At 41.4% G+C, this 21644-nt stretch overlaps 2 protein-coding genes across 4 annotated transcripts; one reads left to right on the top strand and one right to left on the bottom strand.

The window, feature by feature from the left end:
- Window positions 1–1862: 1862 nt before the first annotated feature.
- On the top strand, window positions 1863–10032 carry tnnt2e (troponin T2e, cardiac; the record flags this gene model as incomplete). Its single annotated transcript, XM_079236075.1, has 11 exons — window positions 1863–1925; window positions 5843–5894; window positions 6355–6376; window positions 6474–6534; window positions 6737–6853; window positions 6957–7034; window positions 7423–7536; window positions 7748–7860; window positions 8028–8118; window positions 8752–8792; window positions 9974–10032. 11 exons carry the CDS (start codon window positions 1863–1865, stop codon window positions 10008–10010), a joined length of 789 nt encoding a protein of 262 aa, XP_079092201.1. The 3' UTR covers window positions 10011–10032.
- A 202-nt stretch (window positions 10033–10234) lies between these two features.
- LOC306752215 (dynamin-1-like protein) lies at window positions 10235–21638 on the bottom strand (the record flags this gene model as incomplete). 3 transcript variants are annotated; one of them, XM_079235944.1, is made up of 19 exons in its annotated part: window positions 10235–11109; window positions 11531–11690; window positions 12252–12361; window positions 12459–12590; window positions 13672–13752; window positions 14067–14120; window positions 14902–14994; window positions 15137–15226; window positions 15339–15494; window positions 15706–15826; window positions 16029–16235; window positions 16810–16941; window positions 17368–17488; window positions 17667–17829; window positions 18230–18316; window positions 20212–20283; window positions 20374–20420; window positions 20935–21076; window positions 21537–21638. In XM_079235944.1, the coding sequence occupies 19 exons, from the start codon at window positions 21636–21638 to the stop codon at window positions 11053–11055; spliced, it is 2127 nt and encodes a 708-aa protein (XP_079092070.1). In that variant the 3' UTR covers window positions 10235–11052. The 3 variants fall into 3 exon arrangements, with proteins under 3 accessions (XP_079092070.1, XP_079092071.1, XP_079092072.1); XM_079235945.1 differs by lacking the exon at window positions 13672–13752; XM_079235946.1 differs by lacking the exon at window positions 13672–13752 and having other exon boundaries at window positions 12459–12569.
- Between the last annotated feature and the right edge of the window lie 6 nt (window positions 21639–21644).

The following is a 21644-nucleotide window of genomic DNA, read 5'->3' as shown; positions in this document are numbered from 1 at the left end:
GCATTTAGAGAATTCAAACAGCTCTTTTCATGGCGGCCACTTGGATACTTCCAGGTCGTATCCCTCAGTTAGGAACCTTCCTGAGCAAAAAGGAATATCCGACGCAGCCCAAGTTGATGTGTCCTTGGGCAAGAAACTTGACCCCAAATTGCTCCCGAAGGCTGTCCCATTAGTGAATAGTTAGTCGTGATGGGCAGGTGGCACGTTGCATGGTAGCATCAGTGTAGTAATGAGTGAATGACATGTAGGTAACTGTTGAGTTGACTCTGTTGGTGTTGGCTAAGTTTGGATAATACAAAAATAATTTGAGAAACTAAAATATGAATCACTTAATCAACATATGAATTCATAATAAGAACAATAGCTAGTTGAAGCTCTTGTAGCACATAAGGTGTGGATTTAAAAGGACAGCTTTAGGACTCAGTCACTGTCAAGTCCTCTGTTGCCTTCAAGTGCTCTTAGAACTATTGTAATAATTAGCTTGTGTGAAGGCTTTTGTCACAATCAAGGTGACAGGCATGAATATACCTCCACCTCAGACTTTGGACCAAGTTGTATTTCCAATTTCTGGCTTTGAATGTAGCAGATTACGTGGAGCACTTGAAGGCAGCATTCCTCTACAGGTGTAACTCATCTTCTGCCTCCAACAATAGAACTGACAACCCACCAGTCACAGAAGAGATATGTGGTCACGTGATGGACAGAGTTGTATTAAGTGTGCTTTTTGGTGGAGGAGGCGGGGAGGATGATTGAGCTTCTGTCTGTCTGGATGTGAAAGAATCCGACCTGAATTTGCTGCTAATCCTATCTCTTCCTCAGGAATATTACACGAGGTAAGAGCTGAGCGTGACCTCTCGATGCACGACAGCAAAAGGGTCAGTGAATGCACTGTGTTTTTCAATTGGCATTGAAGTAGACTTCATATTTTGCCATTTCTCATTAAACTAAAATGCTAAATCAATTCTGCCGTCTGAAGATCCTAAAGCATCCCCAGCATGATCTAATAACTATATCTGTTACTCATACCAAGCCACGAATGCTGAATTAGATTGTCTTTTTGTCTAAGTAGAGTTTTAAAGATTTCATGATGGCTTTTCTCTCTCTCGTGTGCTCAGTGCATATGCTGGTGATGAAGGTGCTAAGCTCGCCCCCCTGAGACTGCTGTGTTGGTAGCATGCTTTGGGCTTCGACTAATGCTGCCTAATGCCGAAACCAGCACCCGCAACATTCCTGCCGCTGTCAGACTGTGTGTTATTTCACAGATCCAGCCAGACGGGGACTGACCGCATGCATTAAAGCAAATGCACATTTAATACCCCAGCCATGACAGCCCCCTCATACACTGTGAATTCTTTCTGGGTTTCCAGTCTGTGATTTTTCTTCAACCAGATGGTATTCCTCTATTTCTAAGTCTTTCTCTTCACTTTCTCCTCTTCGCGTTTCCCCTTTCCTCGTCCGCTTGACATCAGCAGCTCAGTCTGATCAGGCGTGTAGGGGACACCCGGGGACACCCGGGCACCACAATGTTTGAATTTGAGCAGATATGTAACAGAAGTTACACAGAAGCGTGACTTTAGACTGTAACCGTATACAGTGGAGGTGTAAATATGGCATGCGGAGATTGAATGTGCAGCTGGCCCTTTTTGAAAAAGACGTGGAAAGAAAGAACAGGCCCGAGGAGGAGGAGGAGGAGGAAGAGGAGGAGGCTAATTTTCTTGGTTTCCAACATCCCCTCTTCAGTATATCAAATAAGTCACTTTTATTAAATCTGAGATCAACTTGATGAGCATCATGTTTAAAGAGCAAGACCTCTGAGATGCTCAGGTATGGTATGCTCCCAACCAGCAGCTGACCAAACCGCAATGACAGAAATAGATCGTCTGAATGTGAGTCCCAGCTCACTGATTTACTGCGAGTACGGTGAGGTGAGTCAAACCTATTGTCTGGAGGAGAAACTCCACACCTGTTCAAACGCACGCTTTATTATTCTTAAAAATAGACCCTCCCCCTCCTCTGCTGTTCAGCCTACTGACACCGTTTTTTATGATCCAACGATTTATAAGGCCGTGGAAAAGAACACTGTCCAAGGGTTGTTCTGACACGTAACTGATATATATATATATATATATATATATATATATATATATATATTTAATAGGGAGGGGACTTAAGATGCCATACAAAGCCTTATTGAGTTTATCTGTGTAACCTTGACCCCAAACACCCCAATGTTGTTTGTGTAAAGAGGAAAAAATACTGTAATGCATATATGTTTTTATATTTAAGCAGTACTCCAGTGACTTATTCTTGCATTTCATAAGCTTCTTTGCTTCCTTGTGGGGAGTGTGAGAAGATTGATACCACTCTTGTGTCGGTCTGTTTCTAATATAAAGGAATGAGGGTTTTAGCTATGCCTGGCTCTGTCCAAAGGTGAACACAAATCCACCTAAAGCAGCACCTGCTAACTCGCTAGTTAACACGTTCTCGTTGTGGTATTTGATTACAGGCGTTCATGTGCTGGACAATTTCTTGAACAGAAGGAGTGACTTACTTCAAATTCCCCACAGTATCTAAAACCGAGTGGAACCGAGAGCCTACCTTTTTAGTTCAGAGTCTCCTAAAAACGCAGGTTCCTGCATTTCTCCTAATGAAAGTCAATTGTTTCTCATTAGACGGCGTAATGTTTTCTGACTTTAGTAACCTTCTCCAGAGCCACAGGGCACGTTGAGGAACTGTTTTCATAAACTGAGCAGGGCTCCGTATGACGAACCTGTTTGCATGGCCTTTAACCAGATGCGTGTCTAGAGGCTTTTTGATGCTCCAATCAGATGTTTTTTTCTCGAGATGCACCAATGGCTCTCTGAAGGACTCGTGCAGTCCTGGTCGTGTCTGAGCTGTTCAGACTCCTGTCGGCTGCTGCAGCCTTGATCATTGCCAAGAGGAAATGGCTGAGGATTAGCCCCGGAGCTGTTTAAAGCCCCGCGCCTCTGCTTTCAGTGCCCATGGTGGAATCATTTCAATATCTACAATTGCTCCAATCTCCCAGCATGTAGCCGAGGGTATTTTTTTATTTTGTATTAGTAGTTTAGTTGTTTGCGCAAATAATAAAAGCGAAGAAAAGAAGAATAATGCAAACAATCTGTCTGAGGAAAAGAAACCTCAAGGGCTTGTAAAAGGAGACAAAGGGAATAATATCAAGAGGACAAACGGCAATAAATTGTAGTAAAAAAACTAACAAATATCACCATTATCAATTATATTGATCCCAAGAGGACTGAGTGTTTTTAGTTTGAGAACTGTATTGAAACTCTTTATCTTGGGGAGGAAAAAAGGAAATTGATTTAAAAATGTATCTTGTCTCTGTGTGATGACTGGAATTGGTGATTCTTGATGTTTTTATTGTCTGCTTTCCTCTTCGTTTCAGTTAATTCAAATCCAAGATGTCTGGAGAAGAAGAAGTCGAGGAGATGCTGTGAGTACCTTCATTGCTTTTGAATTGTATCTCAACCGGTTTTACGTTAAATCGACAAAGATCTGAGCTGAATTTGACCAATCTCTCCAAAAAAGTTCACCCCTTCACTTCTTTTCTATTTCAGGGAGGAAGGTACGTCCGGTTTCGAGAGCATTCACTTTGTTTTTTGAAAGCAAAAATGTCACTTTTAAGACGTAGCTGACCTTATTATGTCTGCTCGGAGGTAGAAACCCAGGAAGCGGAAGGTAAGAGCTTGTGCATGGCTTGATGCGTGGTCTCCGTTGTCTACTGTAGTCTGTCGATGATAAAGGCCATCGCAAGCTGACCGAGTGTGGTTTCTTTTCTTTTTTTGTCTTTATTGGTGCAAAACATTAAGACAGGACAGCAAAACAATGTTTGCCATTGAACATCTCAATGAAGGTGTCGTCAAATGAAAAAAAAAGTGTATATGTATATATAAGTGTATATAAGTACTAGAAGAGTGTGTGTGTGTGTGTGTGTGTGTGTGTATGTATATTTTGCTTGGTAGAGGTGAGTGTGCCCAGGGTCAGGACTACAAAGGGTTAATAAATGGTGACCAAAAATAATTATAATCTGTGGTTTTATTTTTATGGAATAGTAGGTTTCTCGTGTGTTTTGTTTTTGTCTGAACATAATTCCCTGAATACAATTTGTTCTTATTAATAACCTAGCATTGGACATTTAACTGATATACAATAGACTTTTGCTTAAGTAGGATCTAGAAGTGTACTATTGACGCATTGGTTATTATACGTAAGCAAAGCATCAGATTACTTCCTCCACCTCTGATTAGCATTGAATACAAAATTACTGACATGACATGGTGGGAATTGGTTGTGATTTCTGACCCGTTACGACTCACGGGCTCAGTTTGTGATCCCAGATCATTCTAGCGTTGGTTCTTGGTCCCAAGAAGCAACGTCAGTGTTCCAGGTTTGACCAAATCCCAGCCTCAAGCTATTCAACACAGTCTTATTGAGCCAATAATCCATATTTTGTTCACTCAGTCATGGAGACACTGAAAGACTGTTTGTATGACTTGCTTTTGTCAGTAAATATTTATCTAGCGCTTCACTACACACCTGGCTACAAATGTAGTGCAGTGTGTTTGTGTGTCTGTGTGTCTGTGTGTAGTACCAGGTCTTTTATTCAGTAACAGAATTTGGCCTCATTAATTTGTATGTTCTTGTTGTATAGAAGTTGAAGTTGAAGAAGCTACACCTGAAGTAGAAGGTAATTCTCCTCTTTAGATATTAGGTCATAATTCCATCAGTGTTTTTATAGAACATACATATATGGAAAAAGGTGTAAAATTGAATCTTTTACTTGACGTGATATTATTTGTATGTGTAGTACTGCTCATGTACTGTCATAAATATTACATACACACCCATTATATATGAATGACACACCAGTAAACCTATTGTGCTTTCCACCTGCACATGAAGTTGACTTTTTTTCCCACCTCTTTATTAACTTATATTAATTTCACCTTTATTTTAAGTACTTATGACATTTTCTCAGACAAACTAACTGAACGAATATTGACATTTTAGTAGATTATATTTTCTAGAATGTTAAAATGTCTCAATCATTTTGAATCCCATCATACTGAATGTCTTTATTTTATGTTTATAAGAAAAGCTATCATATACAACGACGCATGTAATCATATTTTCATTATTTCACATCGCCTTAGAACCTCCTACGGAAGATGAATAAAGCATTATTTTGTCATCTTTTATATGGCACATTCTTTAACTAAAGTATATTTTAGATCCCTGAGATGACATTAACGCATTGTTGCAAAGTCATGAACATTTACTGATGAGCGATTCTTGCATTTATTTTGATCGCTGCCTCTGATCTCTGTTCCCATTACTTCCCCAAAGATCCTGCAGAAGAAGGTAAAGCACAGTCTCTCTGCATGGTGTGACTAAATAACTGCATCACTCTGGTTTGTGCATCCCATAATGTTTTACGTTCATTTAGTAGGGACAAGAAGACCTCAGTGCCGAGACATTTAGGGAAATAACGGTGACTTTTGGTCTTTTGAATTCCCTTTATAGATGAATTTATGTGATGTTGTAATGTTTTTCCTCATGCTTCTTAATATTTATTCTGATAACACACTTTTACTAAATATAAGCCTCCATTGTCTGGAAATATACTAAGCTGTCATGGCTTTAAACCCCGAGAGTATTTACACCAATCCCGTATGACGAGGCATACGGAAACGGTTTAGACTTTCTATTTCTCCTTCTGACAGGCGAGACAGTTTTTCATATAAAAATATATGAAGTAGATATCTGTCCTGTGTGAAACATAAATGTATTTGTGTTCTGCCAGCCAAAGCTCCAACGTGTCCTTATGTCCTTCGCCGTAGAGTCTCCAGCTGAAGGTACTTTAACTTGCTGATGAGGCCTCTGTTTGGGGCCGTTACCGTCTCACATGAACGTCCAGTGTTTTCACTTGTTCACTGGACAGCTGCCCCATACAACACGTTCTCAGACACGCCGGCTGCCAAAATAAAGCCTATTTTAAATACAACTTTGGGAGACTATGAAAAATATATATATATATACTCAATTTTAGAAAGCTTCTCATTTTACCGTATTGGACGTCATGCGTACGATGGATACAGACGGTTCATAATAGAAAGGTCTATTGTATGTCTGAATATGGACTTGTAGCGTTATAGATTTCTTCTTCTAGTACTTTATACACTTCCGAATGTGTGTTTTGTGTATGAGCACTGATCTTTAGTTGTATCTACTAAAATCAAACTGTTTGACATCAGTTGGGGATTTCTAACTACAAATAAGTGTTTTAATAACTTTTTTTCATTTTTATTATCATAGATGAATCCAAACCCAAACCAAAGTAAGTCTAATGCCATGTGAATTTTAAATGTGTACATCAACCAACTAGTGGTCAACTGGTCATTCAAAGTTATTCTAACCAAGATGTGTTGTTTTAGGCCATTTGCTCCAGCTGTAGCGGCGCCGAAGTTACCAGACGGAGACAAAGTCGACTTTGATGCAAGTGGTGGATTACATTTTAAGAGACAGAAATATAGACGTAATGATTTGTCTGGGGAGTATTTTTTTGTCTGAGAGTTTGTCCAGAGCGAAGACATTTGGTCCTCCTGAATCGAGACTCTAGAGATCTGCTGCAGTCGTTTAGAGTCAAGACTTTGTTCAGTGGAAATGCAACACAAACGATGTGTATCTGTAACTGCAGGACATCCATAGGAAGCGTCAGGACAAGGATCTGTCTGAGCTGCAGTCTCTGATCGAGGCCCACTTCATCCAGAGGAAGAACGACGAGGTGGAGCTCGCCGCTCTCGTTACCAGGATCGTAAGTCTTCCAGGGAAATGTGCCAGAACACTGTAGTTATGCACCACCCGGCAAGCAACTAAAGTGTGTGTGTGTGTGTGTGTGTGTGGGCATGGATGAGCAGGAGAAGCGTCGTACCGAGAGGGCCGAACAGCAGAGGATCCACACTGAGAAGGAGAAGGAGAGGCAGGCTCGTGTTGCGGTGAGTCTCCTCCAGTTGTCAGCACATCTTTTCCCACGACACGACCTCCACATATTGTACAATATTGCCTTGTGCAATTTAATTTCAGCTCTGATGGCCTAGATTTTGATTAACTTGAAGGCTTTTATGGGGAATTCTTTTTTCCTGCTATTTGTTGCCAATATTTCTGCAGTATATGTTTCTTTAAAGCTGCTATCAACATTTGTATAATAACAATGGATCAAATGACTGTTTATTGTGGGGAGTCACTATAGTGATGTGTCTACAGGGAATTACCATCCAACTCCATCTAGTTATTTTTATTCCATATGCTTGGTCATTGTTTGGGTTTTCTGCCTCACAACTTTAACGTCACTGTTTTGGTTCCCTCTCTCAACTCTCATGGCAGGAAGAAAAGGAGAGGAAGGAGCTGGAGGACGCTCGTAAGAAGTTTGATGAGGAAGCCAAGAAGAAGAAGGCTCTGACGAACAGGACTCAGCAGTACGGTGGCGTCCAACAGAGGGTCAGTCATCACGCACAGATACACAGGACATCTGTTTCTCATAACGGACCATCGCTGAGATAAATGACAAGACAAAGACTGATACATGATCGTGTGTTTTGCACTTGAATTGGGAAGAAAAGGACCCGAGATTCAGACTTTGTGGCCTCTTTTATTCATTCTTTCTTGTATTCTTTCAACACATCCACTTGGGTTGATTCTCCGTCTCCAGCAAGAAGGAAAGAAGGGAGCGAAAAAGCAGACGGAGAGGGAGAAGAAAAAGAAGATCTTGGCAGAGAGGAGGAAGCCTCTCAACATCGACCATCTCAGTGAGGACAAAGCAAAGTAAGGACAATATAACTTGTAGTCATGGTTCAGTTCTGTAGATGGACTAATATCCACATTTTCAGTCTGATACAGGTGGTGAATAGGTTTGTGAATAGACTTTTTATCTTCGATGTGGCTGTTTTAGTTTTCTGTGACTGAAATACTGTTGGTCTTTTGCTCCAAAGGGAGAAGGCCAGTGAGTTGTGGGAGTGGCTGATGACACTGGAGTCCGAGAAGTTTGACCTCAGCGAGAAAATGAAGAAGCAGAAATATGAGGTAAGAACATTGCCTTGATGTACATGTGCCAACTGCTGGATGAACCTGCCTGCTTTTATTAATGTGAATCTATCAATCTGGTTTAGAAAGTAAAGAAAAGTTTTTCAAGATTTTAGTTTTTTTGTGACATGGGAAGGTCGATACAACTCATGTCTGTATGCAAAATAGAAAACTGCAGCCAGTAAGCTTAGCAAAGACTGGAAACAGCTAGCTTCGCTTTGTCCAAAGAAATAAAACATGTTGACTTGGAGCTTTTAGAGGTCTTGTGTGCAATGTCATTCTATATTTGTCACTACTGCTTTTTACAACTTTAAGTCCATGCCCTCAAATAAACCAAACCAAACCGCACTGTCATTAGCGTGGTATAGATCTTCTTTGGAAAGATATCTCACCTGTTTATCAAATTGAAAATCTTAGCATGTTGTATTTTTTTAAACAAAATAAGATAAATATCCTATAATGTGGCTTTAAAAGGTGCAGACTACCTCGGGTGAAACGATTATGACAAACAAATTGATGGTACACAGCCTACAGCCCTGAAAAAGCCACATAATGCGAAAGCTGTGAAGTGGTTTTTGAGTGGAAGATTGTCCCGAGGGCGCCTATTTAACATGAATGTGGCTTGACTTCCAGATCAATGTACTCCAGTCCAGAATCACCGAGCAGCAGAAGTTGTGAGTAACTGTTAATGAGGAGTGTGGGCCTCGGTTGTTGCTGTGTACTTTGTTGCCGTCTGTGTGTTGAAGAGCCTCGGACAGTGGAGCAGGAATAGTCCCAAACAGGTGAAACGAGTAGTCTGCCATGGGGTCATTTGATCCAGCAAGAGATGTCCCGAAGGTCAGGTATCGTTTTTGCTCCGTCTAGTCAGTGATGCTTTAATGATGCTGCGTCTGGAAGACGAGAGGTGAGTCTCATTCTTTGGGTGAACATATTTCTCCCAACTGAGCTCTCAGCTCTGTGCTTAAAAGTGCCTCTTTTTTTTTTTTAGACCTTAATCGGATACAAAAATATGTAAGTATGTCATATGTCATGAAAAATGTCACAGCAGGGCTTTGAGCCAGAACCATCAAAACGAGTAAATAAGAGGTAAAAGCCGATTAATGTGGGCGGAGCCGTCACGAAAAAGTCATTGTAAAGTAAGCCAAAAAAACAGTCTTTAAAATTCTTTGTATAGGAAGTCATGAAAACGTTATAGTATAGAATGTTGAAAAGTCATTAAATTAGGGAGGCATATACTATGTTGGAAAGTAATGAGAAATGGTATAGTATGTTGAAAAAAGTCAGTATAGTCTGTTGAAATAAGACAAATCATGCATTATTTGATGACTTTTTTCATAGTGTATTGGTTTCTTACACTGCTTAATTTTTTAAATGTATTTTTTATTTTTTTTAAAATCATTTGCCATGTGATCCGAACCAGCCATTTCAAGAAAGTCTTAAAGTTATGCACGTCGACATTTGAACAAGGCAGAAAGCAAGATGTCTGTGTTTAATCAGCTGTAAAAAGTTAACACGTGTGGTGGAACGGTTCAGGAGGAGAGCGGGCGTAACGGTAAGGCTGCCGCTGAGGACACTCGTGTGCACGCTTAACCTTCCCTCAGAGCATGCTGCCTGGTGTTTGAAACAGTTTCACGGCTTTTGTTCAACAAACATCCATATTCTTCAAAGGTACACTTTTTGGTGTTTATAAAGGAAGTCAAGGTCCTTAGATTTCAATGTATTTTTTTTTTACCTGATTTGCCATCACTTTGTCTTAATAAAACTGTAAAATTCAATAATTTAGATGCGAGTTGTGTGGAGAACCAAAATGAAGACGATATACAATAGTAAATGTTACAAATGTTTGATTCCACAGCGCCAAAGGAAGAGGCAAGGCCAAGGGCAGGAGATAGAAGCAAACATCAGCAGGAGCTCTCCAAGCAAACGTCTGAAATGAGTAGTAGTTTGGACTTGGATAACATTAATGTATGCTAAACAATAAAAAAAGTTGTGTAGAGCCTGTTTCAGTGGATTAAGTTTGAAACGAATGGATATTTTTCTTCTTTCTACCAATCGCTACACGTCGGATAAAAAGTAAATGAATCCAAAACATTCAACTGGCATTAAAATACTTTTATTTATTCTTCTGGCAACCATACACAACCACAGAGCACAATGAATTCCACATATAGGCAGCGATATGTAAACATAATTAAACAACTTAGTGCTTGACGTTTTCCGTACATTTAATGATACATTAATAAATAAAACTTCTCACGCGATAGAGTGTCCGAATAATAGACTTTCTATACAGTACAGTGACAACGGTGCAAAAAATAAAGTGATTAAGTATGTACACAACAGGCAAGATAACTAACATTTGCTGCAACTCGTGTATTTACAGTTAACCAATCTCTCTGTATTGTTGCTCTATATAACTTCTGAGGTTTTTATAGTTTGACACATGACAGCTACTCCTAAATGAAACGGGAGGCGACAAATACTTTAGATTTTTGTATAACTTGGAGCCCAAACATTAGTGCTTTGTGGAGCTGCCAAGATGTCATCAAAACTTTCATTTCCACCTCACACAAAAGTCCATTTCCCCACTGGTTAACCGCAGTCTGTCAAAAATGTAAAGTAGTTTGCTTTTGGCTGCACTCTCCGTTCCTCCAGGAGCCATGGGTGGCCACCGCAGTTTCTAAAATTCTCCTCTTTTGAGGCAGTGCATTTCCATGTAGTCTATACAACACCAAGTATTTTAAATAAACAATTAACTTACATTTCTTCCAGGTAGCTTCTTAGCTAATATGATACCCACTTTGAGCAGGAATCAGAACAGTGCATTTTCTCGTTCGCAAATCCAAACTTCATGTTCCGACATGAATGCATGGCGCGTCGGTCCTTTCGGCATGAGGCAGGAAGCGATCAGGCTCAGCTCCCGTTGTTGAGTTTTCACCACATATGCGTTTCCCTGATCTCAGCGATCACCTGGCTAGCTTTTTGCAAAGCCTGTGGACAAAATAAAGATGTACTGCTTCACAATGCAACCACACGTTTCACTTTACATCCATGCCTGTCCAAAATGTCATCGCTTCATCATTTTTATCCTATTAAATATTTTGTGAGAAATGTTATAATTAGCATACGAAAGATACGGTCCGAAAAATGTGTCTTCCGAGGCAACAGTGACCTTGGACCGGAGGATGAACTGGCTTTGGTCGTCAAAAGTGGACATTTGTGCCAAATTTGGAGAAATTAGCTCGAGGCGACAAGTCCACAGTGACTTTAACCTTCAACATTAAATCAGGTCATCCTTGAGGCCCGGTGGACATTTGTAGAAATTCGCAGAGGCGGACAACAAAGAAATTACTGATGAAGAATCCTCAATTAATCATGGCGAACTAGACACTACAAGGTGGGAATCTGTTACCTGCAGCATGTCGGCGGCCTCCATGCGCCGCTGGGCCATGTCCTCCGATTCAGTCAGCAGATTGTTGAGGAGGCCAGATTTATACAGCTGGCCAACAAGCTCGCTCTGGAGGCTGTCCTTCACATGGTTGACCAGGAAGTGCATCACTGCCTTCGGCACACTGCGAGGGAGAGAGGAAACAGAGCGAACAGATGGTTGAGAACAAGGAGGCAAGATGGCCGGGTGATTGTGTTGTCCCCTCGATGGAGGGGCTCGAGCTTGACGCACCAGGTGGCCGTGCCTGTAGAATTATCGAGCGGTTGAAAAGTTATGAATTGAATCCAATAAATGTATACCTATCAAAATTAGTCAAATCTCCCTAATTCACTTTATTACATTATTATGTCAGCCATGGTTGTTGACAGTAATTGTCCTAAGTATTTATTATGGTGGAGAAAGACTTAGTTACACCCACATTGTGAATGAGGATGAATACACATTTGGTACATTGAGTATCTACAGCAGCCGGAGGGTTTATGCGATATTGGCTCAACAAAACCTGCAGGTGATGTTTGATGACGTCGTCTTACAAACTCCTCTTCAAAAGCCACAGAGAAATAAGCTTTATACGACTTTGGCTATGCCAGCATTACTTGTTAGTCAATTCATTGTTGGTTTTGCGCAAATACAACATATTGACATTGACCAGGTTTCTCCTTTTAAGAGGAGCTAGCCGGCTCACCTGTCCTGGATGTTCTTGCGAACGATGAGGAAGTAAGACTTGATGAGGCGCTCGATGACCTCACAGTCCCGCTGCTCACGTGATGACAACTTCCTGGCAACCGGCACAGGCTTAGAGGGAGAAGAGAGATGACGTTATTATCAAATTGTTCACTGCAAAAATACTGTGATCTTCTTAATGGGGCATGCTGATAGCATGATTAGTTACCACATCGAGCAGGTTAACAGCTCCTCTGAATGGGCTTCCAGGTCCAGAGCCAGGGCCTTCCTCTCCCTTCTTCAGCATCCCCCTCCAGTTCCCCGTGCCTTCCTGCTCCCCCTGGGGCCCTGCTGCCGGGGCCTGACGGGCCAGGAACACAAGAAATATGAAAGGAAATAGTCATCACACCACCCAGGCCAACAAATGATAACAACACCTTCTCTTGTCATTGGGGTTCACAGGGGAAAGATGGTTACGGTACATAGCGTTATAACCTTCACTGGTTTATATGGAACACTGCAAACGCAAGTCAAACAGGCACGGACACAAACATTTATCAAAACTTGGAGCTAAACATACAAAATTGAGCACAGTACAGCCACTGACAATTAAATGCAAGAAAGGAAATGAATGCACAAGTTAAAGAGAAAGAAACAATAGACATATTTTTTATAATTACTGAAATTCAACAGTGCTTTGAGCTAAATCCTAACATCACAATGACAAGTCTAAATTGATCATGTAAAGCAGGTATAATGTTAAACCTACTTAATCTTAGTTTAGCTAATTAGCATTAAACACAAAGCATTGCTGACTAATTTAAAATGTGAAAGATGGAGGAGAAAAGTTAATGGTGGCGCTAGAGGGAAAGTCAGAGGATCACCAAAGCAGAAAGGGTTTGTCCTCTGGGGACCATGAATGTTTACACAACATTTCATGGCCATCCATTCACGTTAGAGCTATTTCTGTCTGGACAAAAGTGATGGAGCAACCAACTGACCGGCTAATCGGCATCTCTAGAGCAATGCCGCCAGCAGGTCTGTGAGTGCATATTTTTAGGACAATTACAAAACAGGCGATGATGCACAGTAGAGGAACGTCCACTATCGCATAATTCCTATAAACTACCCACTACAACAAAAACAAGGCAATCTAAGTCTAAGAGGTTGGAAAAGGAAACGGGGAGAGAAAAGGCATTTTCTGTGAGACAGGCGGACCGACTTTGGGGGCACAGAGTCTGCAGGAAACACAACGGTTGTTAGAGCAAATCCACACAGGCTGAGGAGGAGCAAAACAAGAGCATGGCACCAACAGACAAGGATCAGAGTGCATGCCAGCAGCCCATGCTCATCCACCCATCCACCCATCCATCCATCCATCCATCCATCCACCCATGCCCCACCAGCCCCGCACCGAGCCAGCGAGCTGCGGATGTGCCCACCTTGGCACCGTCCATGTCTGCTCCAGACGCAGAAGGCTCGCCAGAAACCCCAGTTGGGCCAGCCGGGCCTCTGCCAACAGACTAACAGGAATATGAGAGCAGGAATGGAGAGAGAGAGAGAAAAAAAGAAAAAAGCACTGAGAAGAAATGTGGAAAGACAGCGAAAGTCATTTGAGGGGAGGAGAGGAGACTTTCTGAGAGGAGATGTGGGATAAAATTCCTCAACGGAAACTATCCGAGGCATTCGCTTCACAGACCCTCATGCTGTCGCGCTATGAACGATTAACACCGCACAAGTCCTCTTTATGTACGACTGGGGACTCTGCAGACTGCAACCAGACATTAGAACACATGGGCTACTGAATTACATTTTAAAACAAGGTTGTTTCTTTTACCTTGTCCCTGGGCACTGCGGCGGGCAGCTCTCTCATTCGGTTCCTCCTTTGCTCCTCCAAATACACAAGGACACATGCTGGTGAAAATAATGCTTCTTATCCTGCCTGAGTTCAGCCAACTATTATGCTCATTAAACATAAATGTTATCATGTCACAGTGGAAATTATTTTCTGGGTGTATTATATACAAATCCCACCGGCGATTTTTCAACGGACTAATGACTCCATAAATAACAATAATGCAATTTAAAGAAAGATGACATTCCTGTGGAAACAAAAGCAGTGTAATCATTTAAAACGTATAGGAACCTAAATACCCAATTGTGAACTTTAATACTTAATAAAAAATGTATAGCATTGAAATATTAACTATTTGAATGTATGCGGTTTAGTTTCTCCATTTTTTCTTTTTTTCTTCCAGAAGGTAAATTATTTGAAAAAAGCTAAAATTCAATTGGTTGATTTCTGATGAGGCTACAAAGGACAATTCATTAATCAAACATCTGGGCTATGAATACATTACATTACATTCTGTCAGTCAAATGATCCAATTTAAATGGAATATATTTCACTGCCATAATATCAGCTGTGTTTCAATTTCAATATTAGTTTAGCATTTCATAATCAGGTATTCAGCTGCTTTTTAGATTCAATATATTATAGCTTTGATTTGCTTTCATACATTCTGATTAAACAGCATTTCATAATTATTAAATACCTAAAAATATGAATCTATATAATCTCCGTCTGACAAGTGAACAATGCTAGGTTTGCGCCTCCTCTCTTTATTCTGCCAGAAAAAGTTCTGTATTTCATGATATTTTGTTAAGAGTACCTCTATATTGTTATTCATGACCCCACAGGCATCTGCAAAGTCTGGATGTTTGGTGTTGATGTAGGCCAGCTCTATTGCAACCAAGTTATGCACCTGTGACAAGAAAAAAAGACAACTTTAGTTCCCAAACAAATATTGTGATTCAGGTTCTCATTAAACTCTGCACCCTGAAAGATAATGACTGCAGGCAATGGAAGCACAAATGCAAAAGAAAACGAGACAAACGTGTTCGTACCATTTCATTGGTGATCGGCAGTCTCTTCCTCAAGAGGGAGGTGACCACTTCCACAATGGCCTCATGCAGCTTAGGGAATCTCTGCAGCTCCTGCAGGACAAAACATTTTGAATAGGAATGTGTGTGTGTGTGTGTGTGTTTGTGAGTGTGTGTGTGCACACGAAAGATCAATACATGTGAAGATGAGAGCCGAGCTGTTTACCTGTGTGCTGTAGTTGCTGCAGTGCTGGATGATCCTCTGCATCTCCTCGTGGACCAGCTCCACGCAGCGCAAACTGGGCTCCTCGAGGCGTTTCACCTGCTTCTTCACCAACAGCTCGAAGGAAATCTCGGGCACAAACAGGGACGGACGCGGGCCCTGATGCAGGGAAATGGGGGGGGGGGGAGCTGCAGGTTAGCAATTATTACCCAGAGTTCTGTTTTAAGAGGGCAACAAAAGCAGGGGAATAGACTGCATCTCACAAAAAAAGCAAAGCCGTGTCTCAATAGCTCACTGAAGCAACGATGACAGGAGAACCTTCAGTGTCCCTAACAATGTCATATTTATGGAATAATGCAGCAGCACTCACTGTTGCGTTCCTTATGGCTGTGAGGATGTCTATGGTGCTGAGTCCTCCCAGAGGATCCACAGACTCCAATGTTCTGCCAAAAGTCTCGTGGAATATGTAACAAATTCTGGCTCCACCACACCTGAAAAATAGCAACGGGGGGATATTAGCTGCGATGTGAACCCCGTGGCCTACGCTCCCGCCCGCTGCTCCTCCACGGAGGCTATGCGTGCCTCAAATTACAAGTTGTATCATATCAAATGATGAAACCAATGCAGTCGTTCCCTGCGCTGGACCAACAGCGCCCCCCTGTGGCTGAGCAGGGAGAGGCAGCAGGTACTCACAGCTCTGCAGTCTCAATGTATTTGGCCGTGCCCTCTATGGTGTTGCAGTATTCTGAGGCGAACTTGGTGATGAGCTGGAGCAAGGTGGCACTTTGGTCTTCCACGGGTTCACCGTAGCTGCTGAGCAGGGACTGGTACTGCGCTGCCAGCACGTTGATCCGTGTCTTCAGATCAGGGAGGCAGTCTCTGATGTGATGCATCAGCAGCCTGACATTATGGAAGTAAAGGGCAGAGGGTTCTGTTGTTATGCAGATATGAATTGTGAGTTGTAAAGCTGAAAATCTGTTGTCTAAATTAAAGATAATTTCTCCGATGGATGTTATTAATGAACTAGATATCTGTGTCGCATTGTATTTTTTGTACACTCCCCGTCTTGGAAAAATGATAAATGATACATAAAGACAGGCTTTAGGTGTCTGATGCACAGGAAGAATACTACCTAGTAAAGGAAAATTAATTGAGCAACAATAAAAGCATTCTGCACACTAATAGGCTGCAGAACCTCTCACTCAATTGCATATTTATTTGCCTGAAAATGACAAACACAAAATTAAACCGCTAACTATTCTTGAACGCATTGCTGAACTCTTTTGAGTTTACTATCAAAAGGTCTGAGCTGGTCAAAGTAATAATGACACACATTAGCAGACGGACAAACATGGTGAAGATGTTTTTTTTTTACTTCTCTGTTTTGTATGCAACCATGGTGCGGGGACACAGGGATTGTAAAATGGTTTACACCGGCAGCAACATGAGCCTTTCATGTGTAGTTCAAGTTTACCTGTTGAGGGTTCTGGCCAGGTATTTGGTTCCGTTTCTGTTGGCAAGAGATGGATATTTCTTCTGCAGGAAAGCATGTTCGTCTCGAACGGCATCGCTCACAGACTTCTTATTGTTGATGTCCAGCTGGCTCCTAAACGTTTAAATACAATACACCATCAATTAGTCATGGGCACTCAGGGAGATTGTAAATACATGTGATATAGAAGATCTTGAATCCATCAATATCTCATATCTTATGCAGCCTAATAAACTGCATGTCATGATACTGTATCTGCTTTTGTACGTAAAATAGTTATTGATGACTGAACTGAAGGATGATGGATTTAAGGCTGACAGTTTTGATCTGATTGAATAATGTTAAAACATCCCACAATGTATTCCTTTATCACTGTAATCACAAACAATATATATTGATACACCAGCATTAAATATGTATGATAGTACACTCATCTGTTGTACAATCATTGAGCCTCTTGTCTCCATCAGTACACACTTATCTCTATTATGAGTGATGGTTATGTATAATATATTCCACAACAGTAAGCGTAGTCCAGACCTGTTGACTACTCCAATGAGGCCTAGTTTGACAGGAATGACTCTGCCCATCAGCACGTCCATAGCATCAGTGCCGGCGTCCATCAGGTCCAGCTTGGTGACCACAGCCAGTGTCCTCCTGCCTAAGGAGTCACATTATTTAAAAAAGTTAATTATCTCTACAATAGGTACCAATGCGGAGCTTTTATTCATCATCTTTTTACCATTTACTGTTTCAGTCACAAGCTACATTTACCTTAAAAGAAAGAAAATAATGATAATGTTTTTGGGTAACGTCCTCCCTTCAGTTTTGTTTCTTACCGTCGGGGTCGACCTCCCGGGCCACCTTGAGCGCCTCCGAGGTGGCCATGTCCGTGTTGGCCGCGCTGACAGCCAGGATGATGCAGTTGGGGTTAGAGATGTGCTTCAGGATTAGATCCTTTATCTGAAGCTCGATGTCGTTAGGTTGATCACCCACGGGCACCTAAAGGTGGCAATACCGATTCAAAAGAGGAAGACAGTCAATCTCAATTTAATTTATCAGAAACTACAGCAGGGGGGATTTCTCAAATTAACACATGTCCAACCGCAGGGGTCGAACTAATGAGGCTGGAATCAAAGCCTGCATACACTTGGGCTTTGACAGCACGTGGTCCAAAAATCAGCTATAATTTCCCTGCAGTCTACAAATAATAAACACGCAAAAGCAGAGACCAGACAGGGAAATTAACACCAGTGACTCCGACATCGTGTTTTTATTCAACATTTTTACCTTTAAAAAAAAAGAAAAAAAAGGAAATGTTGTATTTATAACAAATTTCCCCAGGGGCATGAGATGATCAAAGCCTTGGGGAGAAGGCAGTAGGAAGTACAGCGTGCGTTACCTTCGTGATTCCGGGCAGATCCACCAGCGTGAGGTTGACAACGTTTGGAGAAAATATCTTCAGATGAATGGGATCGTCGCTGATCCCCTGCAGAGAGACGAGAAAAGAAAATCGACGTGTACTGAATAGAATAGCTCAGCGGTGCTTCACAGAACATGTTATAATGGCTGTCAGTTCGGATGATGACAATATTAGAGGGGTTATCTGAACTCTCACGGTGCCGTTTTTGACACCGCTGGGTGTCTGCCATGGCCCCGTTTGCACCGCTCGCGTAGCTACGTTAGAGTCGAGCCACAGAGCCGATCATCCGGTTCTCTGAAAAATAAATACCCAGCAATGTTTGGAAAAACCCAGAATTGCTGAACAAGATTTACGACTGTTCTGAGGTATTTCCAGAATCATTTTCTAAACATCTGGCTGAAAAGAAGTCTGCCTGCTGCACAATTAAAACGATTTATTAAATCGCTTCCCCGAGCTCTGTTTCCTTTCCAGGTAGCCATCAGCTCCATCTCCGTTTGGATTGGGATAAGAAGTTGCAACTGGAGAAACTGGTTAATTATGGTTCATCATGCGGAGGACAGAATAGTTTCTGATGCGATGCAGATGGTTTGAAGAGCTTTGAGGAGTCTGTAATTACCTTAAGTGTTGAACAAGCTTTTGGGTTTTTCAAAAGATTCCCATGCATTTATTTTTTCCAGAGAAATGGATGCTGAGCTGTGTGACTCAAATGAAAAACTAATAATAACTTCATAGTAATCATAACTTCATCAATATAGCACATCGTTCAAATTAAGTTGCAAAGTGCTTTACAATAAAACCTTGATAGAAATATCAAGATCCAGAATGTAAGATATAAACAAGATATAACCATTTAAATAGTTATAATAATATACCACCAGAAAGAAAAGGCCAGGAGATGAAAGCGAGACTTAAAGGAAGGTAAAACAGTTCCCAATGTAAAACCGTAACTCTGCTAAGCTACTCAGATCACCCACAGAATGTAAATAACCCAAAGTTTTACAAAGCTACATGGAAGCAAGTCTTTCTTATATATGCTTTCTGGAAGCACCACCAAACCCTCTGGGCCCAGGCAGCCTGAAGCTACATGCCAAAAAAGATGTGGGTGTGATTTCCCACTGTGGTCTCAAATTTGATAAACACACTCTGTATGAGCTCTGCTGTGAAACACAGTTTCTCCTCAGCTCAGGGCAGTCTCCAAAGTTAACTCACACCCTCAGATTTTTTTAAAACAAGTTATGTTTGCTTTCATCTCATTGCGTCTGGTTTACTGTAAATCTCTGTACAATTTATGTGCCAGTCACTAATCCTTGGTTCGCCTGCAGCAAGCCCAGAACATGCACCTAGTTTTCTAAAGAAAGAAGGAATACATTTCTCATGCACCAATCACCCATCCTTTGCTGCCACAGTAGTTAGAAGTAGTTTGGACTAAAAGAGTTGTTTGTCTATATATGTAGCTTTGATTATGTTCTTATTATTTGAGACCTTTGAATTACTTCCACCCCGATAATCACGTAGTCATCATCAAACCAAATCCTTCCGTCCATCCAACGCATCTTTGTTTAGTCAGGACGGCCCTACTACTACAGAGACTGTTTATCATCTGAAACATCATTAGGTCCTTGGCTATCATATGTATTATGTTCAATGTTTTGTCTTGAACACGATCCCGTTTTTTTTGCTTAACATCTCTAAATTATAAAAGGCAAGGCAAGGCAATGTATAGCACATTTCAACAACAAGGCGATTCAAAGTGCTTCACATAAAACCATTAAAAGCATCAAAACATAATGCAGATTTAAAAACAATTATAAGTGAACTGAATTCACTACTAGACACGCTTTATGAGGATAGTATGCATCACAGTTTTGTTTCCCACCAGCAGCACTGCCTGTGGTTGAAACAAAACATTTTAAGTTCCTCATTTAAAAGTAGAGATGAAAACCCCTTCATCCGGGACTCACCTTATTATTCCCAGATATTCGCTCCGTTTCATTTTCTATTTCTTGCCTGATTTCTTCAAAATCTGTAAAGATCTGCAAAAAAATAAAAACAACAATCAAGAACATAAAGACAAGCAAAGGTCAAGAGTATTTATTGAATATCTGGTTTCACAAAATTCATACCTGATTTTTTGTATGCAGAAACTTGCCCCAATCTTCACCATCTTTGCCTGAGAAACATAATAAAAACATTCTAGGTTACAGTTGTGGCATCGCCTTCTCAAAAGGAGGAAAACACATAAGTTCATTCTTACAACCTCAAAGTGAACAAACAAAGCTAAGCTAGCACGGCTAACTTAAGGACCGACGCCTGGCGACAGTCACTCAACTGGTGAGTAAAGCAGCTGGAATCACAGATGTGGCTTCGAGGAAGAGGGGGAGCAGAACTTAGAGGCTAATCCATGTGATTGAATGTGAAGATATGTGTACAATGCACCTTGGTGAAAGCAAAGAGCTTTTTCCCTCCCTGGAATCTGCAAATGATTAGAAACACAGCAACAGAGGTAGAACTTCAAAATAGATGACCCTATGTGTGTTTATTAGCCTTTACTAAATTATTTATATGCACGAATCCAGCACAACATACAAATGATTGATGCAAAATGCGAAAAAGACAGCTGTGGACTAATTCGTCAAGTCATTAGTCTGAAGCCCTGCTGAGATTAGAGGGAATTTGATCCTTACCACCGTCATCGTTTTTCCTCGCAGCTCCAGGATCTACATGGACCAGTTGGAGGATGAGAGGTCGCCTGGTTACGACACCGGTCCCACGGGGCAGCAGGTCCCTGCCCACCAGGCTCTCCAGCACTGAGCTCTTACCACTGCTCTGGAGACACGAGACACAGATAAAGATATGATTTAGACTTTCACTCTCTGACTTAACACACCATGGGACATGGGACCATATTGGGTCAGGGCTCTAGCCAACACAGCAGAGTATTTTCTTCCAGCAGTGGGTTGGTTTTGTGTCTGGATGAAGCTCTTAAAATAGCACTGTTGGAAGATGATCAAAATAGATTTCGCTGCCACTGCCAGTGCAGACATAGCAAATGAAATGTGCAGCAGTCGAACACAATTTGCATGTTTGTTTCTTTTAATAACAGAGCTGCTTGGTGTTTGCTGAGGCCTCTGTGAAGCCTCTATACATGTTGGCTTCTGCTCAGCATGTTGCTGCATGTCTTCTCATAAGGCTGTCTCTAACTGTGCATACATTACTATAGAGCACGGTTATCTAGCTAGCTTGGCAGCCACTAAATCACAAAGTGCACACATCCGGTGCATCTTACCTGAGTCCCCACCACTGCTATCTGCGGCAGGTGGATGATATCCGCTCCCACTGTGTTGAAAACATCCTGCAGCTTGTTTATCACGGGGATAAGAGCCTCCATATTTGC

This window comes from Taurulus bubalis (assembly GCF_910589615.1).
Source record: "Taurulus bubalis genome assembly, chromosome: 20".
NCBI classification, from domain to species: Eukaryota; Metazoa; Chordata; class Actinopteri; order Perciformes; family Cottidae; genus Taurulus; species Taurulus bubalis.
This window is presented reverse-complemented; position numbering and strand designations above follow the sequence as displayed.